The 23,606-nt window shown below is 36.9% G+C and overlaps 3 protein-coding genes across 3 annotated transcripts; 2 read left to right on the plus strand and 1 right to left on the minus strand.

Moving 5' to 3' along the window:
• Positions 1-1,332: 1,332 nt before the first annotated feature.
• Positions 1,333-9,036, plus strand: LOC132279212 (uncharacterized). Its single transcript, XM_059781140.1, has 2 exons — positions 1,333-1,677; positions 8,611-9,036. Exons 1-2 carry the CDS (start codon positions 1,565-1,567, stop codon positions 8,816-8,818), a joined length of 321 nt encoding a protein of 106 aa, XP_059637123.1. The 5' UTR covers positions 1,333-1,564; the 3' UTR covers positions 8,819-9,036.
• A 2,290-nt stretch (positions 9,037-11,326) lies between these two features.
• LOC132277891 (auxin-responsive protein SAUR36-like) lies at positions 11,327-11,683 on the plus strand. Its single transcript, XM_059779733.1, has one exon. It carries the CDS (start codon positions 11,327-11,329, stop codon positions 11,681-11,683), a length of 357 nt encoding a protein of 118 aa, XP_059635716.1.
• A 275-nt stretch (positions 11,684-11,958) lies between these two features.
• Positions 11,959-18,272, minus strand: LOC132276475 (probable CoA ligase CCL5). Its single transcript, XM_059777909.1, has 5 exons — positions 16,964-18,272; positions 13,090-13,235; positions 12,774-12,841; positions 12,457-12,559; positions 11,959-12,324 (listed from the first exon to the last, which is right to left on the minus strand). Exons 1-5 carry the CDS (start codon positions 18,174-18,176, stop codon positions 12,211-12,213), a joined length of 1,644 nt encoding a protein of 547 aa, XP_059633892.1. The 5' UTR covers positions 18,177-18,272; the 3' UTR covers positions 11,959-12,210.
• Between the last annotated feature and the right edge of the window lie 5,334 nt (positions 18,273-23,606).

Consider the following 23,606-nt stretch of genomic DNA (forward strand, 5'->3'; position numbering starts at 1 on the left):
AAGATGAAACCTAAAAAATGAGTTATAACTTTTTCAAATAGTTAATTATCCTATATTTTAAAATGTGTCTCATTATATTTGACTTGAAACTATAGGTCTCATTATATTTGACTTTAAAATGTAGTCACATAGACTCGGTGGAGTAGTAAGTTTTTATTTGTCAGCTAAATAATAAACAGGCCAGACCAGGGACATGTGCCAGGGCATAACCGGCCCTGCTAAAGGTTTAGTTTTTCACTTGAAACTATTTTGAAAATTTGGCTGAAAACCTAACTATTAGAGGCCTATAAAGTAAGTAAGCTTTAACAGATCAATGGATTTGAGCCTGATGGATAGCTACGTGTTAGTCGCCATAGTTAGGCTGAAAGTTCGATAAGTTAGGGAGATCATCAAAGCATTCAATGTTTGGATTAACATCTAAGTTACACAATTTTGGAGGAAGACCAATATTAGAAGCATCGGAACCTGAAAATCTTTATGGTGTCTAAAAGCCCAATTATATACGCCTGTTTGTTCTGGACTTTTGGTTTATAAAATTGAAAAAGGCCCATATGCCCATTAACACATCCAGATTGGGTTGGGTCGCAGTAAATACCAAACACGTTCTGGGTTGATCCAAACCTCATAAGCCCAATTGAATTGCCATTCTCGATTGCTTTTAAATAAACGGCAAGTAAGATAGAATGTTGGACCAAAGGCATTGCAGTTCCTCTTCACTTTTTAAAGGAGAACGTGGAGGTTCAGGTCTCCATAAAAAATAAAGTGGTGTACGAGTATTTTTTTCGCTAATGAAAAAAATAAAAAAATAAAATAGAAGGTTGGAATTAAGTCCACAATTTTAAAAAAATGGTTGTGTTTGGTTTGTGTGTGATATGGATACTCTTTAACAAAGTTTGAGTAAGGTCTATTTGGAAATCTGAGCCCTAGTTAATGTTGGATTTGGCATTGAAATTTAGATATGTGAATAAGTTGAGATATTGAATAACCCCATACACGTGTTTATTACCTTTTTGAATGAATTTTCAAGATTTTAATATCTCTAAGGCAGAAATAGTATTTCAATTGCTGTTAATTCAAATTCAAAATAATTTTACAATCAAACACTATAATCCAGTGATATCTTTTTTAACTCCCAGCGTGATAGTGACGAATGTATCAGTTTCTTGCCCAAAAAAACAGAGAAAAATCTAATGTTCAATTTACGTTTTTAACCTTATCTCAAAGAGTTAAACACCAGTTGGACCAAGTAAGTCTCAAAGCCCAACCAGTTTGGGCTTAAAAAAAATGACCTATGATATACTCTCTCTCTATGATTGGGTCATAGAATAGAAAGAGTAGAGAGACTCCATACGCAACTACTAAAACTAAAAACCAAACGAACGTTGATGCCTTTCGTTTCTCTCCCGTTCAAATTTTCTTCTTCGCCTCTCTCTCTCTTTCTCTGCAAATCGTGACTTGCCAATGTAAATGACAAATGTGCTTTTGATATATATACACATATATCTAGAGATTTAGAAAGAGAAGCTGAGAGAAGGGGAGAAGGAGCGAGGCGGAGAACGCAACGATGATAACGCGTTCGAATCTGGCGGAACAGCTGAGGGAATATCAGATTCGATCCAAGCATGATTGGGCTTCTGTCTCTTTCTTCTCCTCCACTTCTAAGCCTACTTCTTCAAGGTATCATCCAATTTCAATCCACTCTCATCAAATAGGTTTAAATTTATGTAATCTCTCTATATATAATTTTTTTTTCAAAATAAGAGTTTCATATGCAAGTAATCATATATATATGTGTGTCTATATATATATATATATTTCAGATAATTTGTTGTTTTTTTGGTGATCTAAATGGTTTAGCATCTGATTAGAATTTCTCCTATTTTGAAATTCATTTGGAAGATCACGGGTTGGATCATCTAGGGTTTTTGTGTCTTTGGTAGAATTTATACACCGATTTCTATTTTAGAAGGTCTGTTTTTTGAAATTTGGATTTGTAAAACCAGGGAATATAGGAAATTGACACGTGAAACCTATAATTGAAGCACTTTTTTTAATTATGCCTGGCATTGTTTTGCGTAATGGGTATAAGTTGTTAGATTCTTATTGTTAATTTGAGTTATCGAAACTTAGGTGTGAGGACTTCGTCCATCTGGTCTGATTTGTTCTTCTAGAAAATGCTTTCTTGTGCTATTTCAATTTGGATTGGGAACTAAGTTGGCAGTTATTAGACAGACAGACGGGATTTTTTTTTAAAAATAAATAAAAAGAATTTTAACTGAAATGTAATTGTTCAGATGGAAGACTTCTTTCCTCTTTTTGAAAGGATCACACTTTTAAGCATTTGAATTATAATTTTTGTCCTTGTGGAGCTTTTTAGCTCACATCATTACTTTAAATGTTGTCATCCGTTGTGTTTCATTGATCAACTTTTTTCTCCCAAACATGAGATTGCTTGCCAAAGTACACTCCTAGAGAAGTCGTCTTCTTTCTTCTTAACAAGTATATGAAAAATGATCAAACGTATAAATGCAGTGGGTTTTAGTTTTCCCATGGATCTCTTACGACTGTCTTTCAGGACTCCAAGTCAGACTCTTTCAAGGCAGTATGTGTTAATTAAAACCAGTCAGAAGTTTAGGGGGTGAAATTTGGAGGTTTTAACTTTTAAGCAGTGATGAAAAAGAAAGTCGCAGACCACTGAAACTTGAAAGAAGGCAGAGTGGAGGCTATAGTATGGGGATTGAGATGAAGAAAGTCATACCGGATAAATCTTGCTATCCCTACAGGTTGATGAATCTGCTGTTTGGTCTGTGTCCCGTCCCAGTCCCACGAACTTGAGTTTCCAAGTTCTTGATAAAGAACTAAATTTTTTCTTTATTATTATTATATTTTCTCTAAAAAGATTTTCCATGCCTACCCCATATGTAAGCTCCAAAACTCCCAACCCACATCCTCAATGGGACATGAACCCAACTCCATCTCCCTAGTGGGTTGGAATAAGTACCACCTTAGCTATACAATTGGTTGTAAAGCTATTGTTGGTCTAAAATAAATTTTCTAGCCAATGCATATATAGATTTTTTTTTTGATAAGTAATAATAAATTAAAAAAGCGTTCAAAAGGGGAACGTGTCCCTAGAACAATAATCGGGGACTAAGGCCCCAAAGAATCCAGAAAAGAAATTAAAGCATCAGAAGAAGAGAAAGAACTCCTCTTCACAAAACTAAAGAGAGAACGAATAATAATAAATTTTAGTGTCGCCGTAGACGACTCTTTCCATTCATACGCAATGTGGGACATTTCTCCAGAAATCGCGCACACCTCTGCTCACGCGACATTCTCTCTGGGCATAAATCAAATCCTTAATAGAACGTGGCATTACCTAACACATGCCAAACAATCCAAGAATAAGATTCCAACTATTGTACGCCACAGGGCAATACATAAGAAGATGATTAACAGATTCCCTATCTTGCTTACAAAGGCAACATCAATTAACAATACAATTTCCCCTCTTCATTGATGGATCAGTTTACTGGGGGAAGGAGGTCTTTAGATATGGATCAGTTTTCTGACTTCATTGATGAGCATCTTCTCATTGATCTACCAATGGAAGGCGCAACCTTTACTTGGTCTAGTGGCAGGGATTCAGTTACTCTCTCAAGACTGGACATATTTATGATCTTCGGGGAGTGGGAAGAAAAATTCCCAGATGTTGTTTAGGCGGTCTTCGCAAGGGTTGTTTTAGATCATGTTCCTCTGGTCTTGGATTGTGGGGGTTTGTGTTCTCGTAGAACCCCGTTTTGATTTGAGAATATGTGGTTGAGATCGGAAGATTTCCAAGGGAAAGTTCGATCTTGGTGGGATGGAGCGATGGTTATAGGAGCACCTAGCTTCATATTAACACAGAAGTTAAGAGCTCTCAAATTCAATCTGAAGCAGTGGAATAAGGATGTTTTTGTGAATCTTGAATGGAGAAAGAATAGAGTCCTGAATTTTCTGAGATTGATTATCTTGAGGAGGCAGGTGGAGATATGGAGTCTCTTTGCTCTAGGAGAACTTCCTGTCAGGCAGCTTTAGCTGAGATTGCTAGTATGGATGAGATTTCGTGGCGTCAAAAATCTCGGGCTCTTTAGTTGAAAGAGGGGGATCGTAACACAAATTTTTTTCACAGATTAGCTAATGCTCATAGAAGGAGTAATCACATTGGACGCATTCGGGTGGAAGGTGTGGAGCTGTGGAGGGAGGAAGAGGTGCGTAATAGGATAGTTTCTTTTTATCAGAAGCTTTACACAGAACCTTTCGGTTGGAGACCCAAACTTGATGGACTCCCTTTTGAGGCTATCTTTGAGTTAGAGAGATGGGTTAGAGCTTCCTTTCACTGAAGAAGAAGTTCTAAAAGCCTTGTCAAGTTGTAATGGGGATAAAGCTCCGTGGCCTGATGGGTTTACTATGCGTTTTTTTGATGGAAAGCTGGACGGTTGTGAAAGGTGAGGTGTTGGGTACCTTTCAGGAGTTTCATACTTCTGGTGTCTTTGAGAATTCGCTAAATGCCTCATTTATTGCCCTTATTCCTAAGAAGGGAAGCGCTTCTGATATTAAGGATTTTCGTCCTATCAGTTTGGTGGGCTGTATTTACAAACTTATTGCTAAGGTGCTTGCTCAAAGGATGACAGAAGTTATGGATGGGATTAACTCAGACTCCCAGAATGCTTTTGTTGGAGGTCGGCAAATTCTTGATTCAGTTCTTATTGCAGGCGAATGTGTGGATTCAAGATTGCGCAGCGGTGTTCCTGGAGTTCTATGCAAACTTGATATTGAGAAAGCTTATGATCATGTTAACTGGAATTTTCTCCTCTATTTGCTACAAAGAATGGGGTTTGGAAGTAAGTGGAGGAAATGGATTGAGACATGTCCTTCAATTCTCTTGCTGGTTTTTTTGGGTGTTCTAGGGGAATAAGACAAGGTGATCCATTGTCATCTTTCCTCTTTCTTATTGTCATGGAGGGCCTTAACAGACTTATGCGTAGGGCAGAGAATCTTGGGCTCATTAAGGGATTCAGAGTGGGAAGAGATATTGACCATCAGGTGGAGATTTCTCATTTGCTATTTGCAGATGACACTTTGGTTTTCTGTGATGCAAATGTGTTTCAACTTAGATATTTGAGGTGCATTTTGGCATGTTTTCAGGCGGTTTCCGGGCTAAAGGTTAACGTGGCTAAGAGTGAACTTGTCTCGGTTGGGAATGTTCAGGATATCTCTTCTTTGGCTGCAGTACTTGGTTGCAGGGTTAGTTCCTTTCCTATTCCTTATTTGGGTTTGCCTTAAGGGGTCTCCTCAAGGTTAGTGGGGGAGTTGGGACTCTGTGCTCGACAAGTATGCAAAGAGGTTGGCAGGATGGAAAAAGCAATATTTGTCAAAGGGGGGCAAAGTAATTCTTATTAAGAGCACTTTATCTAGTCTTCCCACATATTTTCTTTCTATGTTCCAAATTCCTTGCTCCATTGCTGAAAGGATTGAAAAAATTCAAAGGGATTTTCTTTGGGGCGGAAGGGGAGAAGAGTTCAAGTATCACCTTGTTAGATGGGAGTGAGTTTGCAAGCCTATGAAGTTGGGTGGTCTTGGTATTAGACGATTGATTCCTTTTAGTCAAGCTTTGTTGGGCAAATGGTTGTGGAGGTTCGGGAAGGAAAGGCAACGTCCTTGGCAAAGGCTAGTATCGTGTTGGTATGGGGAAGACGTTGGCGGTTGGACTACACGCCCGGTTTCTATTACGGGAGGAGTTGGGGCTTGGAAATTCATTCGGAAGGGATGTGATGCTTTTTCTCTTCATATTAGATTCAAAGTTCGTGATGGTAGATGCGTCCGTTTCTGGGAAGATCTTTGGTGTGGGGATCAGTTATTATCTCGCACATTTCCCAGATTATACAGTATTGCAATTGACAAACATGCTTACGTGATTGACTGTTATCGGCTTGATATACGTGGAATGTGCACTTTAGGCGGTCATTTCAGGATTGGGAGTTGAAAGAGGTTTTTCTGGACCAATTGTATCGGCAGGAAGGAATTGGTAGGGGGTATGACAATTTGATATGGATTCCCTCTTCTCATGGTCGTTTTGAAGTAAGATCTTTGTTCTTATATTTGTCTAATTTTGTTAGCTTTGTCTTCCCGTGGAAAACTATATGGCGCTCTTCGGCACCTACTAGGGTGGCATTCTTTGTGTGGACAGCTGTGTGGGGTCAGACAATGCATATATAGATTTGATTAATATTGTGGTTCTTGTAGTGTTTAATATTGATATGGATTAAGAAACCATAAATAATCTAAATATTATGAGTGAAGCGCGAAAAACTGTTGAGATTTGTAGCATAAGTTCTTCGTCTTTTATCAAGTATATTGTTTTAAGATGAAGGTAGACTATTAATTAAAGTGCTGAGAACTTTTGAATTGTGAAAATGCGAGACTCTCTTTTTCTAAGGTGATGTATAAATAGTTATAATTGCAATAATCCTATTGACTAATGAAGCTCTAGAATAACCTTTTGTCCACACACCCTCACCTGTGCATGTCCCACACTAATTATTCCACATCAATTGCTGTTTGTCATATGATGTACTAACTTCAGGTTTGTCTAGTTGATGCCCTTCCTTTGTTTTTATTTATTATTATTTTTTACTCTTACACATTATTATTAGTATATATATTTTTTGTAATAGGACCCTCACAAAGTTGTTGGATTTTAGTCGAATTCGATCCTGTGAAACTAGACTCTGTTTTTTCCTCCTTGAGATACCCTAGAATTAAGGTTCATGTTGTTGTCTTTGTTTAACCAATATCTCATAAGGTTTCATTGTCTATGAAAATATGTTTCATTGGTTCAAACTCTAAGGAGAAATTAATTGGAGGAGTAAAGTAAATAATGATTTTGAATGTTTTTATTTTTTGATAGGAAATTTGAATGATTTTATTTGTAAAAAATCTACTTGTTCTATGCATTCATCGCACTGACTATTGTAAATTGTCATGATGAATGTTTTTCTTACTATTTTGTGTATGTTATGAATGGGCTTGTGTCACTGGTGTCGTTGTAGTTGTAGTGTTGTGACGTGGGTGGTTCAGTATCAAGCTCTGCTTGGTGCTTTTCAATTTCGCCATGACTGATAGCTGATGTCTGTTTGCTGCATCTGTTGTGTTGGTGCCGTGACGTGTAAACTGTCTTTGACAAATTTGTCTCCAACTTATTTCTCCAAAAACATGTGCATAGAATGTGCTCATGCATGTAAAGTAGATGTGGTAATTACATATGTGGTTTAGTCTTTCCCTCCCAGCATTAAAGATTTATAATTAGAGCCTAGGATTCCATGGCTTCATGGAGGTCCAATAGTCTCGATGACGCTAAATTGCTTGATTCATCTAGGAATATGCTGGACTTTTACCTTGATTAGTGAATGAGTGTTGTGTGAATTAGAGTTACCAGTTTTGGCCCTGTTGTATCTGTATGTAAAGCGGTTGGGGAGGTACAACCGAACTATAAAATAACACTTGATCCGTTAATGTGGCCTTGGAACTTTTTGTCATATACTGATGCTGTCAATGCCTTTTTTATCCATCTAAGGGATTGTGTGGTCGTAGAAGATTCACACATGTTCTCATCTTGAACCTTATTGTATATTATTGTAGTTCCTCACCCCAAGCAATTTAGGCCCGTGCACCTTAGACGTTGATCAACTCTCTGGCTTTGATTCATCTCTTCTGGTCACTCCTATCATCCACCACAATATCCTCATTTCCGCTACTTGAATGAGTTATTATTTCTTTTCAACGCCCAACACTCGTACAAATAGATGGCTTAATACATGAATCCTCCTAACCAAAGCAGTGCTCCTATAGGCACTATTTTGGTTTGTATATCTCTTCGGTGCTTGTGCGTCAATGAGTGTGGTTGTCATTTGCTATGAAGTGATAAGTAGTCCACAAATTGGAGAAAGTAGAGCAGGAATCATTAGGTGTCGTTTGCCTACACTGCATTTTTTAAGACTGGATACTGCCTTTAACACATTATGTTGCACGTGCATTAAACATGTTACTCTAAAGGCTAATGCCTACTCAAGTCTATCTTCAAGCCTTTCAACAACACAAGCTTAGGCTTACATTTCAGAATTTTGGCTGAAATAGTGGAAAGACGGTGGTAGAGCTCTCAAATGAGGCTTGTAACATCTTGGATATCATGATGGCATGCAAAATTACTAACTAATGTACAATATGTGAATGAGTGAGGTCTTTGGGCTAGACTGTTGTAAAGTTGAATACTTGATAGAAAATAAAGCATGGCATTTACCTTTAAATTGGATGATTGAGTCCACCGAGTTACATACATAATTGGGTTTAAATTGAAGTTCTGAATGTTTCTAAGCAGACATTGGTTGTCATTGCTTTGATGTTTTTTGGTTCATAATTAGTTTGATGTTTTGCTTGTTTGAATCAATAAAATTGGCGTGTGCTTGAAATTCCTGAGAACACTAGGACCTGAGTTCATATTGTCAGGAGCATTTTTTGTAACGAGATTCTGCATTTTTTGACATGCTCCGTTTTGCTTTCTTCTTGGCACAGGGTGGACGTTGTGGTCTTTGTAATATGGGAACTCGTCATTTTAGCTTTCCTGGTTTTCTCAGCTGTTTCATTATATTTCAGGCATTTGACACTTGCTCTTATCTTAGCTTGCGTCACATCACTACTGCTTTTATGTATGAAAATTACAAAGCAAGTAAGACTGGCCAGGAAAAAGAGGCGAAGGATGCTTCTTCCGCTATCCATGTAGAAAGTCCATGTAGTTGCAATTCTTTTTGAAATCACCAAATTATGTTGTGTGATTTGTGAGAATTCATGACCATGGCTTTTGGTCCATCTTCTCTTTTTCCGATTTTGGGGTTTTATTGGCATATGTAATTGTAATTAAAAGAGTTCATTAAAGAATACAATTGATGTGATTACTTCAAGATGAGAGATTCAAAGTAACATACTTTATTTTCTTGTTTCTGTTTGTTTGTTTGTCGAGAAAATTAACTGAAAAACAAAGGAAAAAAAAGAAAGAAGGAAAGATGTTCAAAGTGGTGCCAGTGGGGTGGCTGGTTGGTTGTAGGTTTTGCTTCCTGTTCCATGATATTTTCCAGATTTGGGTAAGTAATCTTGTTTGGGTTAGTCACTCGGTTTATAAAGATGATTTGCTCATGACCAGTGAATATGGTGCTTTTGTTTCAAAGATTTGGAATACTGAATTCCTGCAATCAGATACTACTGTATGCCAGAACATTGCTCCCAGTGAGTCTCTCTCTCTCTCATTACTCCGAAGTGGATCCCTTCTGTGCACCAAACGAGTTCAATGCGGTTCCCACGTTTGACTTTGTGTTGTGCAAACGAGTTCAATGTGGTTCCCATATTCGACTTTGTTTTGCATCAAAACGATATAGTTTTAGTGCACTGTAATGGTACGGTTTACTCTTTACTCTTGTCACATGGGAGTAACATTATCTTTCCAAGAATATACTAGATTTATCTTAAGACTAGCTTTGTCAAGTTGATGGTCATGTCCGTGATTTCAGAACAGAGACTCGAGGTCAGGTAGGTCAGATTTGCGTATGTTTGAACTCATTCAATTGATTTTTCTAACAGACATATTATAATAAACATGTCCGTGATTTCAGAACAGAGACTCGAGGTCAGGTAGGTCAGATTTGCGTATGTTTGAACTCATTCAATTGATTTTTCTAACAGACATATTATAATTTTATTGCATATGTCATCACTTGGTTTATTTGGCAGTCTACCCGTTGGTTCAATAATGATTTTGTGCAAATAAGGGTCCATTTCTTTCAAATTTTTTGAGAAATAAAACTATTCTTAAAAATTTAAAATAATCAGGTCCTTATCACTGAACTAATTTAATCACTGATTATCTGAAGAAATAGCTGTCTCTCTATCCATAAATATCCTTATCCCCATCCACTGAATAACACATTTTTGTACATAATATCGCCTTTTATCAATTGGATTAAATTCGAAATATGATAAATTAGCTCCTAATTCAATTCAATGAAGTTTGAACAATACTTAGGTCCTTAAGTATTGTTCATGAAGTTTTATTAGTTTTAAAACCCTCACCTTTGGAAAGAGGAGAGCAAAAGAAACCACCCATATTCGATAAACCTATTGTAAGTAACTTGCTGAAATAATATTATTTTGCATAAATTAGTACAAAATTGCCTTAATTAATTAGGATCCAAATCACCAAACTTTAATTCATTAGAGTCACCAAAAAAATGCACCTCCTTTTTGCCACTTCAAGAGGCAGAATGTGAGCGGTGTGTTTAAGACGGTCACAAAATGACTGTTAAAAGGCAAAAACAGTTCAATATTAAAGACCCCACTTGGGTACTGAGCTTAGTTGTGCTCACATGTCTGAGACACCACTTGGTTACAAATAGATTAATTGATAGAGACACTCTGAAATACCATCAAAGTAAAAAGTTAAAAACAGGAAAAATATCCGCACTTGACACTTATCTACCATAGAAAAGTTCTAAATGTAATTCAACAAAGTCTGTTAATTTTCCATCTCTCAACTTTGGACTGTTCTACATGTCTCTAGCCATAAAATTGAATGCTTTTACAACAAAACTAGACCATTGGTTCTTACTTTTTCTGATTTAGACCCTCACATATTTTAAAACAAGGGTAATGACTGACCGTTCGAGATTTGGTACGTTGAGCACACGATACTCCTAATGTTTTCTTTTCTTTAGACTTACGGACTAAATTTTTAAAAAATGATAATTTTATCCTTCTTTATATAAAAATCTTGCTCTTCCATTCCATTGTATAAAACTCCGACTTTTCATACTCAAAATCATTTTTTGTCAAACAATAAATGAATTTATAGAAACCTGAGAAGTCAAAGTAATAACCTTGAACGGTGTATCTGTGTGGTTACTCCAAACCCCAGGGGAGATAAGTATAATTTACTCTCGAAACAAATCAAGAACATAATTTCAATATAATTTGAAGTCACAGGCCATCTCATTCCCTTCATTCTCAACCAATCTACGACCTTATCACATTAACGTCACCTTTTAGCACACCTTCAACTGCCAATAGAAGTCCCACAACCAACCAAAACCCATCCCTCAACGCCAGAAGCCATCAACCTATAGATACAAAACCTTCTATATCTAGTACCTGTAACAAGTACTTGCAACTGACCCATCACTCATCTTTGCTTCAAATCTGCTCTGAGCAACAACACAAAGAAACCCCAATACTACTTTTTATTATGAAGACAAGTCCTTCGAAGAAGCTAAGTGAGATCATAGAGAAATGGAGGAAGAGAAAAAAGGGTCATTTTGCTGTCTACACAAAGGAAGGCAGAAGGTTTGTTGTGCCTCTCTACTATCTGAATCACCCCATTTTCAGAGTGCTACTGGAGATGGCTGAGGAAGAGTTCGGATTGACGATTCACGGGCCACTTCAAGTTCCATGTGAGGAGGAACTGATGGAAAACATTCTGTGTTTGCTAAGGAAGCATACAGCACTCGTTTCAATCAGAGATTCCATAGGAGTTTCGATTCCTTCGTTATTTCCTCTCTTTCAAGCCGACAATCGAGGTGAGCTCAAATCTGTGGTTCTGTAATGGGGTTTCATAGTTTTAGGGGCTTTGGTTGAAATTTGTAGAACTTGCCAATGGCTCTTGTAGACTGAAAGGAGTTCAAGAAATAATTCTCACACTTTTTTAAATGAAGATTAAGATAGTTTCTTAAGTTTCTCTTATTTTTATTCCCCACCTCTAAACCACCTTTTCACATAAAGAAATATTAACTAGTATGTAATTGCCATTATCATATATACAACATAAAATACTGAAATGGCACAAAAGAAAAAAAATATATTCAGATACACACAAACATATATCAGCAAAAACATACATTTTATTAATTCATGAACGGATAGGTAAATCAAATAGTGCCCATTTTGACATTATTAGATAGAAGCCCTCTAGTATTGTTATACATACTACATACATACATACAAGGCATAATTATCAAAGATAACTAACAAGCCGCAAAGCTATACTACAGCATGCAAATGAGTTGTAACATGGATTCAGCTAAACAATACAATCACCTTTCCTGATCCTTTCGAAGCAGACACCCAGTTTCTCTAAAGTTTGGAGGTAGCAAGCTTTATCAGATCCTTCCGTAATATCTTGCCTGACGGATTCTTGGGGATTGAATTTACAAATTCCAATCGCCTGATTTTCTTGTATGGAGCCACCTGTTTGCATATATTAGCATGTTAATTTAACAATTTAGTAAGTCATCACAAATCTCGTAAGATGAAGAATTTGGAATAAGTCAGTGGCTGGCTCTAATAGTTTGAACACCTCCAGTTTAAACTTTAAATCACCTGTTTAGCAATAAAGTCCATGATTGCACTCTTTGATACATCACTTCCGCTTTTCCGTACCACATATGCCATGGGATACTGCCCAACCTCCTTATCCGGGAATCTGAGAAACAAAATATCAAATTTAAGTTCTCTCTTAGTTCATCAAATGACCATATGAGATTGATTGTGTTCTTGGAAAAAAAAAAACATCTTGAAAAATAATATGGAAATAACATGAAAAGAAAATCTTGACAAAGGAACATTATTATTGATATTTTATCTTATGCTATCGAATTTGCAAGTTCTTCCATTCTGATGGAAAAGAAAAAGCTTACGGTATAACAGCAGCATCAGCAACTTCTGGATGTGTAAGTAATAAAGCCTCTAGCTCTGCTGGGGGGACCTAAGAAATCAAGTGTCTAATCCATGAGAGTATATTCACTAAACAAAAGTCTTTATGAGAATTATCTAATTCGAATGCTAATTCAACTTTTATTTGCATCATCAACATGATAAATATATAGACAGATTGGATTATAAAGGAAAATGAACCAACCATGTAATGTGAGAGACTATAATTAAAATTAAGTTACAGGAGTTTGATAAAGGTAGCCAAATGGGGAGGAATTAGTAAATAAAAATTCCATTCACCTGATATCCCTTGTATTTGATTAGTTCCTTCAACCTATCAACCACAAAAATGAATCCATCATCATCAATATAGCAAAGATCTCCGGTTCTTAACCATCCCTCGGAATCTAGAGTTGATGTGGTTGCTTCTACATTACTGAAATAACCTGTAAAGAACCATTCCAAGCTTGATTAACATAAATGTTCCAACTAGTGAAAAATGAATGAACCCACACAATGTACAAACTCGCAAGACAGGGCCATCTTTGTGCCTAAGAAACTAACACATCTGAAAGTTTATTGCAAATCATCCCAAACACATCCTAGCAAAATATAAGTAAATAACCAGTGTTCTTGGGCTACTGGGGATTACAGTATATTTGGGCAAACACTAGCAGTCGAGGCATTTCATACTCAACTCAACAAAGCTTTTTTCTCTCTTGGTAACGGACATGAATCCTATTTTTCCGTTAAAGTCGACTGGCATTTCATATGAGCATATAATCATCACCAGGTTCCACAAACTTTGATTTATAGGCACAGGTAAAATTAAGAATTTTGATGGAAAATCATCCAAAGTTAGCAAAATCTGAAAATTTCCAATGTCATGAGGTGAAGTTACAGTACAAGTTAACAAATAACATGATTGGAATGTATAAAAGAAATTTAAAAAGATAAAGTAGGCCACACATGGCACAGAAGAACAGGTACTCTTGCTGCAGAAGAGATTTTATATGTGGCATTGAACAGGTTAAAAGAGTACCAGTCCACATTTTTTTTTCCTTTCGCGGGGGGTAACTAACTAGCCAAAAGAAATGAGAATAGGCAAGCATACAAAGTTCATAAAAAATATATATATTCATATGGATTTATATAATAAATTTCCAATTCAAGTATACAATTTTATCCGCTATACTTCGTACCATAATATTAATTATATTTTTATAAAATGATTAATAAGTACGAACTTCACCAAACAAGTGTTAACTTAAAAACTAGTATTATCAAGTCTTAAATACACAAGTAAAATTTTTAAAAACATGTACTACAAAAGCTTATAAACTAAAAGCATAACAATTAACAAGTCATGTATACTTGCACTAAAAAACAATTTACAAGCATTTCCTATTAGTTATACAATATACTACTTATAGGACATAATCATATGTAACTTATAAGTAAAACTAACACAGCATCTGTAGCAGTTAGTTATGATAACAATAGTGCCAATATACCACTAACACAATATATGCAGCAGTTACTTATGATAACAATAGTGCCAATACACTGGATTGTAATAGATAAGAGTAATGCCATAAAAACCAATTGGTTTTTGTAGTTACACCAATTAACAGAGTCCGATAAGGACCCTTGTTAGCTTTTTAAAATGACACTCTTTTCTAGGTATTTATCCCAATCAATAATTTCCACATCAGGTCCATTACGTAGGTAAAAAAGAGTCGACAATTATATCATTTTTCAATAGATAATAGATATAAATATTGAGTAATGCTACAATGAGGTGTCATGAGCTTTCTGCCTTTTTGTTGTGATAATGTGCAAATATTGAGGCACACATCTAACAAACCAATCAATTAAACTTTTATACACTCCTTTTGACTACATTTCACCAAATTACATTTTATTTTATAGTATTTTAAGCTGATTGGACGTGTCAAATCTCCAGCATGAACACTGCTAATCATTTTATTTTATAGAGAGAGTAATGCTTTTATGTAAAATTGTGTTCAATATTGACGCATTTTATAAAAGAATTCAAAGAATCAATATTTATAAGGGAAAAATGCAAAAAACCCAGTTGAACTATAGGGGTTTTGCAAGAAACCCCTGAACTAAAAAAAAAACCCCTTGAACTATGATTTTGTTGCAATTTGCCCCATCAGGTCACCGAAAAAGAAAAAAAAGACAATTTTGCCCTTATTATAAAACCACGCAGCTCCAAATAAAGTTACCGTACATCTTCCTCCGGCGTAGCCACCGGTGTGGACTTTCTGGACGCCGTTTCAAAAGCAACATGCCGGTAACCCTAGCATAACTATACTCAAACACATCTCTAGTGGAGACCCAACATCTCTTTATTGCCAATCCATTTCCATATTCATGTGATACCACCGGATGATGCAAATCAAATGAGCTTTCAGTTTTCCTACAGTACAAAAATGCAACAGAGGGTGGCAGAAAAACCATTTATGCAGATTACTAGTGTAAAAATCAACCCCATTTCCTTTATATCAAGATCAATACACCCAATTGCGTGTGCTGCATTGACGAAGACTTGGTCAACACCTTTGTCTCTACAGATCTTAACCAATTCCTTCACCGGAATCACAAAACTCGGCATCGATGTGATGTGATCGGTCACTGCTAACCTAACCCTACGACTGTTCGATTTGCCCCTTTCTAGGGCTAATCGAAACTCGTTGGCTATTTTAGTCTTGGAATTAACAGAAAATGGTAATTGAACTTCGATTACCTGACTGTCGGCGCGTGATACATAAGCCTGTACGGACTTCTTGACGGCGCCGTATGCACAGTGGAGCATCACGGCGGCGTGATGGCAGCGGCGAGCTACGTAGTCAAATTGCATCACAACAGAACTCCAGTGGCAGACCCTCGCTTCTTCTTCTTATCTACTGTGCGCCTTTGCCATTGTCACTTTTTCAAATTAACCTCTTCGCAAATTGCGTACATTATTTTGGGGAAAAATTACTGTACATCTTCTTCATTGACACAATTTTGGGTGAAAATTATTGTACATCGGCACAGACCAAACCATCCGCGGTCACTGGTCACCACCTCCCTCACTTCCACCACCATCACTGCTCCCTCACAAATTCACCACCACAACCCCAACAAACCCACCGCCATCACAGAGAATCGAAATCAATATGTGAATTCTCTTCATCGCAGAAAACTTAGAAAATTAGGTTGAACCCTCTACAATCCAGTTGGGTTGGGTTCGCCGAAACAAGCAATTGGGTTTCAATATGAACATCAATTCGGCGACGAGACCATGCTCTCGATTTGGGTTCGCCAAAACAAGCAATTAGGTCTAATTTGAACCATCAATTTGGCGACGAGTGAAAGGGAGGTGTGTCGCCAGAGAGGAGTGGTGAGGGTTTGTTTGGATTTTAATCCCTCTGTTTCATATTCAACTATTTCTCCCGCAAATGCTTCTTCTGGATATCTTCAATTCTCCAGACAAGCACAAATATATATATATATATATATAGACACAAACAGCTGCTTACGCTGCCGTAATGGAGCAGCGAAATCTTACGATTGGGTTTGATGAAGAAGATAAACAGTGGAGATGGGTAGTGTTTGGGTGTAAGGTTAATTAGAGTTATTAATGTGAGGTTAAAAATAAGGGCATTATGGTCCTGTAATTTAGGTCATAAACAGTAATATTCAACCGGCCGGTGGCCGGAGGGGTGATCTGCAACAAATGTGTATAATTTAGGGGGGTTTTTTGTAATTTTGATAGTTTAGGGGATTTCTTGCAAATTTACTAATAGTTCAGGAGTTTTTTTTTTATTTACATTTTACCCTATTTATAATTACATAAACTTTTTAAGTACATGTCTAATAAAAAATATTAAATAAGCAATGCATATATCACATCCATATCCCCATATTGAGTACTTGACTACTTTTGAAGAATCCAGAGAATGAGGCTAATAAATTAATGATGTAACCATACACTATATATAGTACTACTTGTCTTGGGTCAACCAGAACAATCAAAGTTGTGGCTCAAAAGATTCGGGCCTGTTGGACTAAATTGACACACCAGCCACTAATAATTGATATTTCATCCACAAACAAAAGAAGAAAGAAAACAATGATGGTAAAGCAGCATGTTTAGTGTTACCTTTCATAATGGTGGGACCTTTAAGCCAAAGCTCACCCGTCTCATTCAACCCTAACCCGCTCCCACTCTCCGGATCAACAATCCTCGCCTCCATGTTCGGCGACAACATCCCCGCCGTCCCATAACGCCGACTCTCCTCCGGCGAATCCGTCGACGCTCCGATCCCCGTCGACTCCGTCAATCCGTACCCTTGCAAAACCCCTACACCCGGATACTTCTCGGCAAACCCCTCTATCACCTCCTTACTCAGCGGCGCTCCGCCGGACAACACCGAATTCAGCGTCCTGATATCATGCCTCCGCTTTATCTGATCCGCGCCGTTCACCATCGCCACCAGTATCGGCGGCACCAGAGGCAAATACGTCACGCGGTACTTCTCGATCGCCAGAAACATCTCGTCCATTTCGAATTTTGAGAGAATCACGATCGTTGATCCTGACGCCAATAGCCCCATCGCGAACGCGGCTAAGCCGTAGATATGGAACATAGGGACGGTGCAGATGAAAGTCTGCTCCCCGCCGCCTTCCAGCTTGAACCGGTTCAGAATGGTCTCAACCATCGCGATTAGGTTTCGGTGAGACGACACCACACCTTTACTCGCACCGGTCGTGCCGGACGAGTAAAGCAGAGTCGCCGTGTCGTCCTGAGTCACCCGGTCTTTAACTCGGATCTGACTCGGTTCTTTCTTCATCATGTCCTCTAATGTAGTCACAATTTTAGCTGATTTTGAAATAGTTGATTGCTCGTGTTCGCCGATGAGGACAATTGGAAGGTTGGAGTCGGCGATTTTGGGGACGAGTTGTTGAATGGTGAAGGCGAGAACAGGTTTGGAATCGGCGATTTGCTTGGCGATTTCGCGAGTGGTGTTGAGAGGATTGGTGGTGGTGATGATGGCGCCGAGAGACATGACGGAGAGGCAGACGATGGGGAAGAAGATGGAGTTGGGGGAGAGGAGGAGGACGACGTGGCCTTTGCGGATCCCCATGGCGGAGAGAGCCGATGCGACGGATTCGACGGCGGTCCATACGTCGGAGAAGGAGAGGCGGCGGCCGGTGGCGGCGTCGATGAAGGCGGTGGTGCCGTGATTGGGACGGGAGGAGATGAATGTGGTGACATCAAGGGATTGATTGGAAGGTAAAGGAATGAGCTTGCGTTTACTGTAGAAGATAGAGTTGGATTTGCAGAAGCCACTTCTTGAATCGATCGTCGCCATTGAAGTAAAGCACGTCTCTCTGTGATGATCTTCTGGTCCGAGACTCCGAGTGTGCGAGTGTAAGTCTTCTTTTTTCCGGATAATTTATAGCATTAGTGCGTAAAAGAAATGTTGACTAGAGGAACAATCTCTGCACGAGAGGTGCACGTGATATTTGTTTAGATTTTCACACGGAATATCAACATGTGCATCACGTGAAAGTTGGGACCGGTTGTGGCTGCGACCAACAGAGAGAAATGGACAAGATTACCCTTTAATCGACTTTACAGTCCTTTTAAAAGAAATTTATTTTATATTGTATTATAAAATGAAAGATTTGTTGGATTTGATAAACATTGTTGTTTGTTACCACCAGCCAAAAGAATACTTTGATGTTTATTATTGTTTTATGTGAAAATTTCAACAATATATGCCAAACTGATTTTGTAAATTTTATAAAATAAAAATTAAATTTATTTGTTTATTAATTATGGATTGATTCCACTCAAGAAATAGCTTTATGAGAGATTTTTTTTGTGAATGTTATATGATAAATGATACGTAGTATAATATATGAACTTCATTAGCTTTATCACCACTCTTAGCTCATTATATATATGTCAAAATTAAGTTAGATTTTAAGAAAAATATGATAATTTGGTAACAAGACCTAAAACTAATTGTTGAAGGACAGTGGATGATTATATACTAACTCTCTCTCTCTCTCTAGAAACTTCCACCGACCCCTCTTTCAGCCGCCACCTCCCCTTGGTCTTCTTTCTTTTTTGCCTCCCACATGCTAAATAAAATCGGCGTGTAATAGTAAGTACGATATGTGGAAGGTTGTCACGACGTTTTCACTTTTGTTTTACTAGATCAGCTTTGGTTTGGCTTGTTTCTGGTCAGACTGGGTGGATCTGTGTTTTTTTTTTTTTCGAGCTAGATCTCATATCTATGTTGGTTTTTGTATTTCCGGACTTGTGTGGGGTTTGGGTGATTTTTCTACCAATCGAAGCCACCTTGTGAATTGGGCTTTGGAGTATGCCTTGCTAATGACCTTACTTTTTTGTCGCTTCCATTGATGCTTATCTCATGTGATAGCTTTCGATATTCTTCTTAATAAATCTGGAGCTTGATATTTATTTTTCTTCAAATTTTGTTTGCCATTTTATGACTTGCTTTTATGAAAAAAAAAAAAGAAAAAAAAGAAGAGAAGAACAGTGAATGATTGCAGTATAGTGTTCAGTAATGATGGTCACTTTACTGTCCTGATTTCCAAGTGGTAGTATCTCTTTGTACGAAAATATCAGTGTTATGTCATTCATTTACCAAAGAGCTATGGACCTATGGTGAATAATGAGAATCAAACTTTTGAATACTTTGTCCTTTCAAAAACAATACTATTATTTTGTATAATTGTATATTGAATTTTACCCCTTTAACTAGTGAAATTTCACTACTAAAATTTCGTAGAATTTCACCATTCAAAATGGTGAAATTGCTTGAGAAAAAAAGTGTCCAGATGAATTTGATTCGTTGCTCCCAATAAAAAGTTGCCAACGACACTGACTTGATTTCGGGGATGGACTCTTGTCCCCTCTTCTCCACACTAAAGGGAGTGGTGCTATATGAGTAGTGTCGTGTCACTCACTTGAGCTCACTGAATAATTTCTCGTTTTTTGTTTCACGAATTTTGATGAAACACACGGAAGAGCGATTCCAAATACACTAGTGCCAGTATATAGTATGAGTATATAATAAATTTACCTTTTTACACTCACATAATAAAAAATTATTACATGATTCTAAAAACGTTGGTCTCGTCTAATTACCATATTTTGCACGGTATTGATGCCTTCCGGTTTTCATTTTAATCCAAGGGTTGTTTAAAGGTTAAATTATACCCCCACTTCCACCCCCACTCTTTAAGGTTAGGTTATTTTTCAGCCATTTGAAAGATTTTAATTTTAATTTTCATTTACACCCTAATTTACCTTTTGACCTCCAATATATGTGAATTGACCATTTTATCTTTAATTTTTTTAATATAAAATATATATAAAAATGACCCCCCCCCCCCCCTCTCTCTCTCTATACACACACACACACAATTATATATTCACTGTCCATGTAAGGATTTGAATTGCCTAATAAAAAGTAGACATAATTCCTTACTTCCAGAATTTATCAAGTGTATTACAATTTGGTACAACTACATAAATTTGAGCTAATTATACATGTTTTGGTTTATAATTATTTCTCTTAACAAACCTCAAATATAGTTTTTTTTTCTTCCTATCCAAAATAAACCCTTGAAATTGGTGGATCTGCAACTATATATCACCGACCATGGCTCCATGGATTCCATTGCAGTGACCAGCCGACCACTATAACCACTATGCGTAATACGGTAAATGAAGCACCACCACCACCACCACCACCACCACCACCACCGTCTCTACCCCAAAACCATCACCACCACTGTTCATCCTGGCAAATGAACCCTCAACAGACCTCTGCATTCCTTCCTAACATTCAAAACCTTCTCACACCATCTCTGTACCCCAATTCATCACTGATCACAATTCTAAGCCCTATAAATGCACAAAGAGAAAAGGAAGGGAGATGTTGCAGACGTTAACCATATGGCTAGCCCTCCTTCTGAGCCGCGGGATCGAAACAATGACTTCGGGTTCGTTTCCTTCAGCAAGAGACTTGTTTTGGTAAGAGAAGGAAGACAAATACGAATATGAATTGGCGAGGAAACCCCTGTTTGCCTGATTTGTACGTGTGTGTATATATTTATATATGTATGGCTATTTTGGATCTGTGTACGTGTGTGTGTGTGTGTGTGTATATATATGGCTATTTTGTATGTGTGTGTATATTTATCTGTCTATATATATATATATCTCAAAAGTACTGTGCAAAATTGTTGGGTGAATTGGGGATGATGATGGTCTGAGGATGAGGAAGAAGAGGAAGGGGATATAATAATGGGGATAGTCTGGTGACAAAAATAGTCAACAAGAGCTCAAAGGATAATATAGTTATTTAATACTTACAAATTCTGTAACTCTATAAAAAATTGACATTTGGATTTAAGTGAAATGTTAAACTACTAATTCACGTGCAAGTGAAATATAAAACTAAAATGTTAATTTAGTTGAAAAATGACATGACCTATATGAAAGAGTCTGAATGTAATTTACCTCTGTGTAAACTTAATGTGCAGCTACAGTGATGGATCTTGCCTTAGTCAACAGGGAACAAGCTAGGCACTTTCCCACCATGCACACATGGGAGTTGATTGATTGATTTTTATTTAGATTTGAATATTAATTAGCTCAATTATAAGAAGGGGGACAAGTTGAAATTTAAAAACTAATATATATATATATATATATATATATATATATATATATATATATTCTCGAAAAGGGTATCATCAGCCCAATGATAAATAGATCATGTCCACAGGTGGGACCATAAATAATTCATATATATAGCACAAGGCTGTCACATGTGTTTTTTTTTTTTTTTTGGAAATTACAAGGCTGTCACATGTTCCAATTGTCTTCAAGTAGCAAGCAGGGTATGAATCATATTTTCGAAAGACCTTTTGCGATCAATTATTCTGGGAACATGGTGGCATGGTACTCTTGTGATCATATCATTTCTCTAGATGAAATTAGGATAGTGAAATATATAACATGTGTGTGTTTTTTTTCTCTCTATATATATTTGGTGGAGTGAGGCTGTCTTGAATATAAATCTCCAATCAACTGTGCATTTTGGTTTTAGGGTTTTTCATGCCATAAGGGATAATGTATGGCTCTCTTGCAATCCCAAAGCTATTTGCCACCTAATCTCCTCCAATTTCTACTGTTGAGGATTAACTAAACAGGTTAAGGGGCTAGCTGTACAACTAGATGGAATGGGATGAATGTCTCCATGTCTGGTAGAGTGGAACTATGTCGAGCTGTTATACTCCCTCTGGTACAATATTGGACATCTGTGTACACCCTTCCAGTAGTGATTGTTAATTTAATTGAGAGGCAAATGAGGAACTACATATGGGGACATGTCGAAGATAGAAAGAAATTACATGGTTTGAGGTGGAAGCAGTTAGCTGCTCCCAAAATTGAAGGGGGTTTGGAGATGAGAAGACTTGTTGACATTGACATGGCCTCAAAATGCAGTTTAGCATGGGATTTCTTGTTGTCTAAAGATAGAATATGGGTGGCTTGGTATCAACAGATGTACTTGAAACAGGCTTCATTCTGGAATGTCATACCTAGGGAGTCTTCATCTTCAATCTGGAAGAGCATTGTTGCTTCTGTTGGGATTTATATGCCCTGGCATAACAAATTCCTGTTTGGATTAATTGACATATGTTCTTGATGTTTCTGAAATATTTATGTTTTATATAATTGGTGAATTCAATGTATTATATTTCGATTCACTATGAAATTGATAGTGTCTATGTAATTACAAGAAATATTTATATATATGTATGTGATGGCAATCAATGCATGATATATAAATAGTAATTATAAATTGTTCATAATCGGTAATTATGGATGGACTCATAATTAATTAAGACTTGAACTGGATCCGCGTTAGGTTGAGATATATTGCGAGAGCCGTCGTATGCAATTACTCCCTATCACCGTCATGGCATTTGACTCTTAAGCATGAGAAAAGTATAGACTCTTTTATTAATTAATAATTACTTTGATTTGTTCGGCGGATTCTTCGGGATCCTTAGACCGACACTTCGGGTAGTTATGTAATTAATAGTTAGAGGGTTATATTTTCAATATTTGCATCATTGCTACTTGTATTTATTTTGTATTGATTATGGTTGATCACAAAGTAAATTCGAAGGCATTCGTATGATTTTAGACAAAATGATTTATTATATATTTATTTATTAAATTATTATTTTTGTCGAACAAATGTTTTATTGTGATCGAGCCAGAAATAATCAAAGGTACCAAAATAAATATATTAATTAAGTAGTCGGATTGATGGCATTATTTATCCGATAACTAATTATGCATAGAGGGGTCAAAGTGCAACATTGACTTAGAGGTTATTTATTATTTAATTGGAGTTCAATTAAATTCTTTTAGTGGAGTAGAAATTAATTTATGAATTAATTTAATTGGGTCCATGGACCGGGCCAATCATTAATTCATTGTAGCCAATAAAATAATAGGCCCAATGGATTCTCACTCATAACCCAACTTGATATTGGAATCATATTAGATTTGAGACATGTGAATTAGAGATTGAGAATGATTAGTTGTTTCCTTTTCTTTACCTTTATGTTGCCTATAAATATACATGGTCTATGTATATTTTAGGGGTGATTTTGATGAGAAGAAAAAAAGGAATAAATTTTCTCTCTCTAAAAAATTAGGGTTTATGTTCTCATCTAATGGA

The sequence above is a fragment of the Cornus florida genome, unplaced genomic scaffold (assembly GCF_030987335.1).
Source record: "Cornus florida cultivar Cherokee Brave unplaced genomic scaffold, ASM3098733v1 CherokeeBrave_3.0.0_Hap2_Chr10, whole genome shotgun sequence".
NCBI classification, from domain to species: Eukaryota; Viridiplantae; Streptophyta; class Magnoliopsida; order Cornales; family Cornaceae; genus Cornus; species Cornus florida.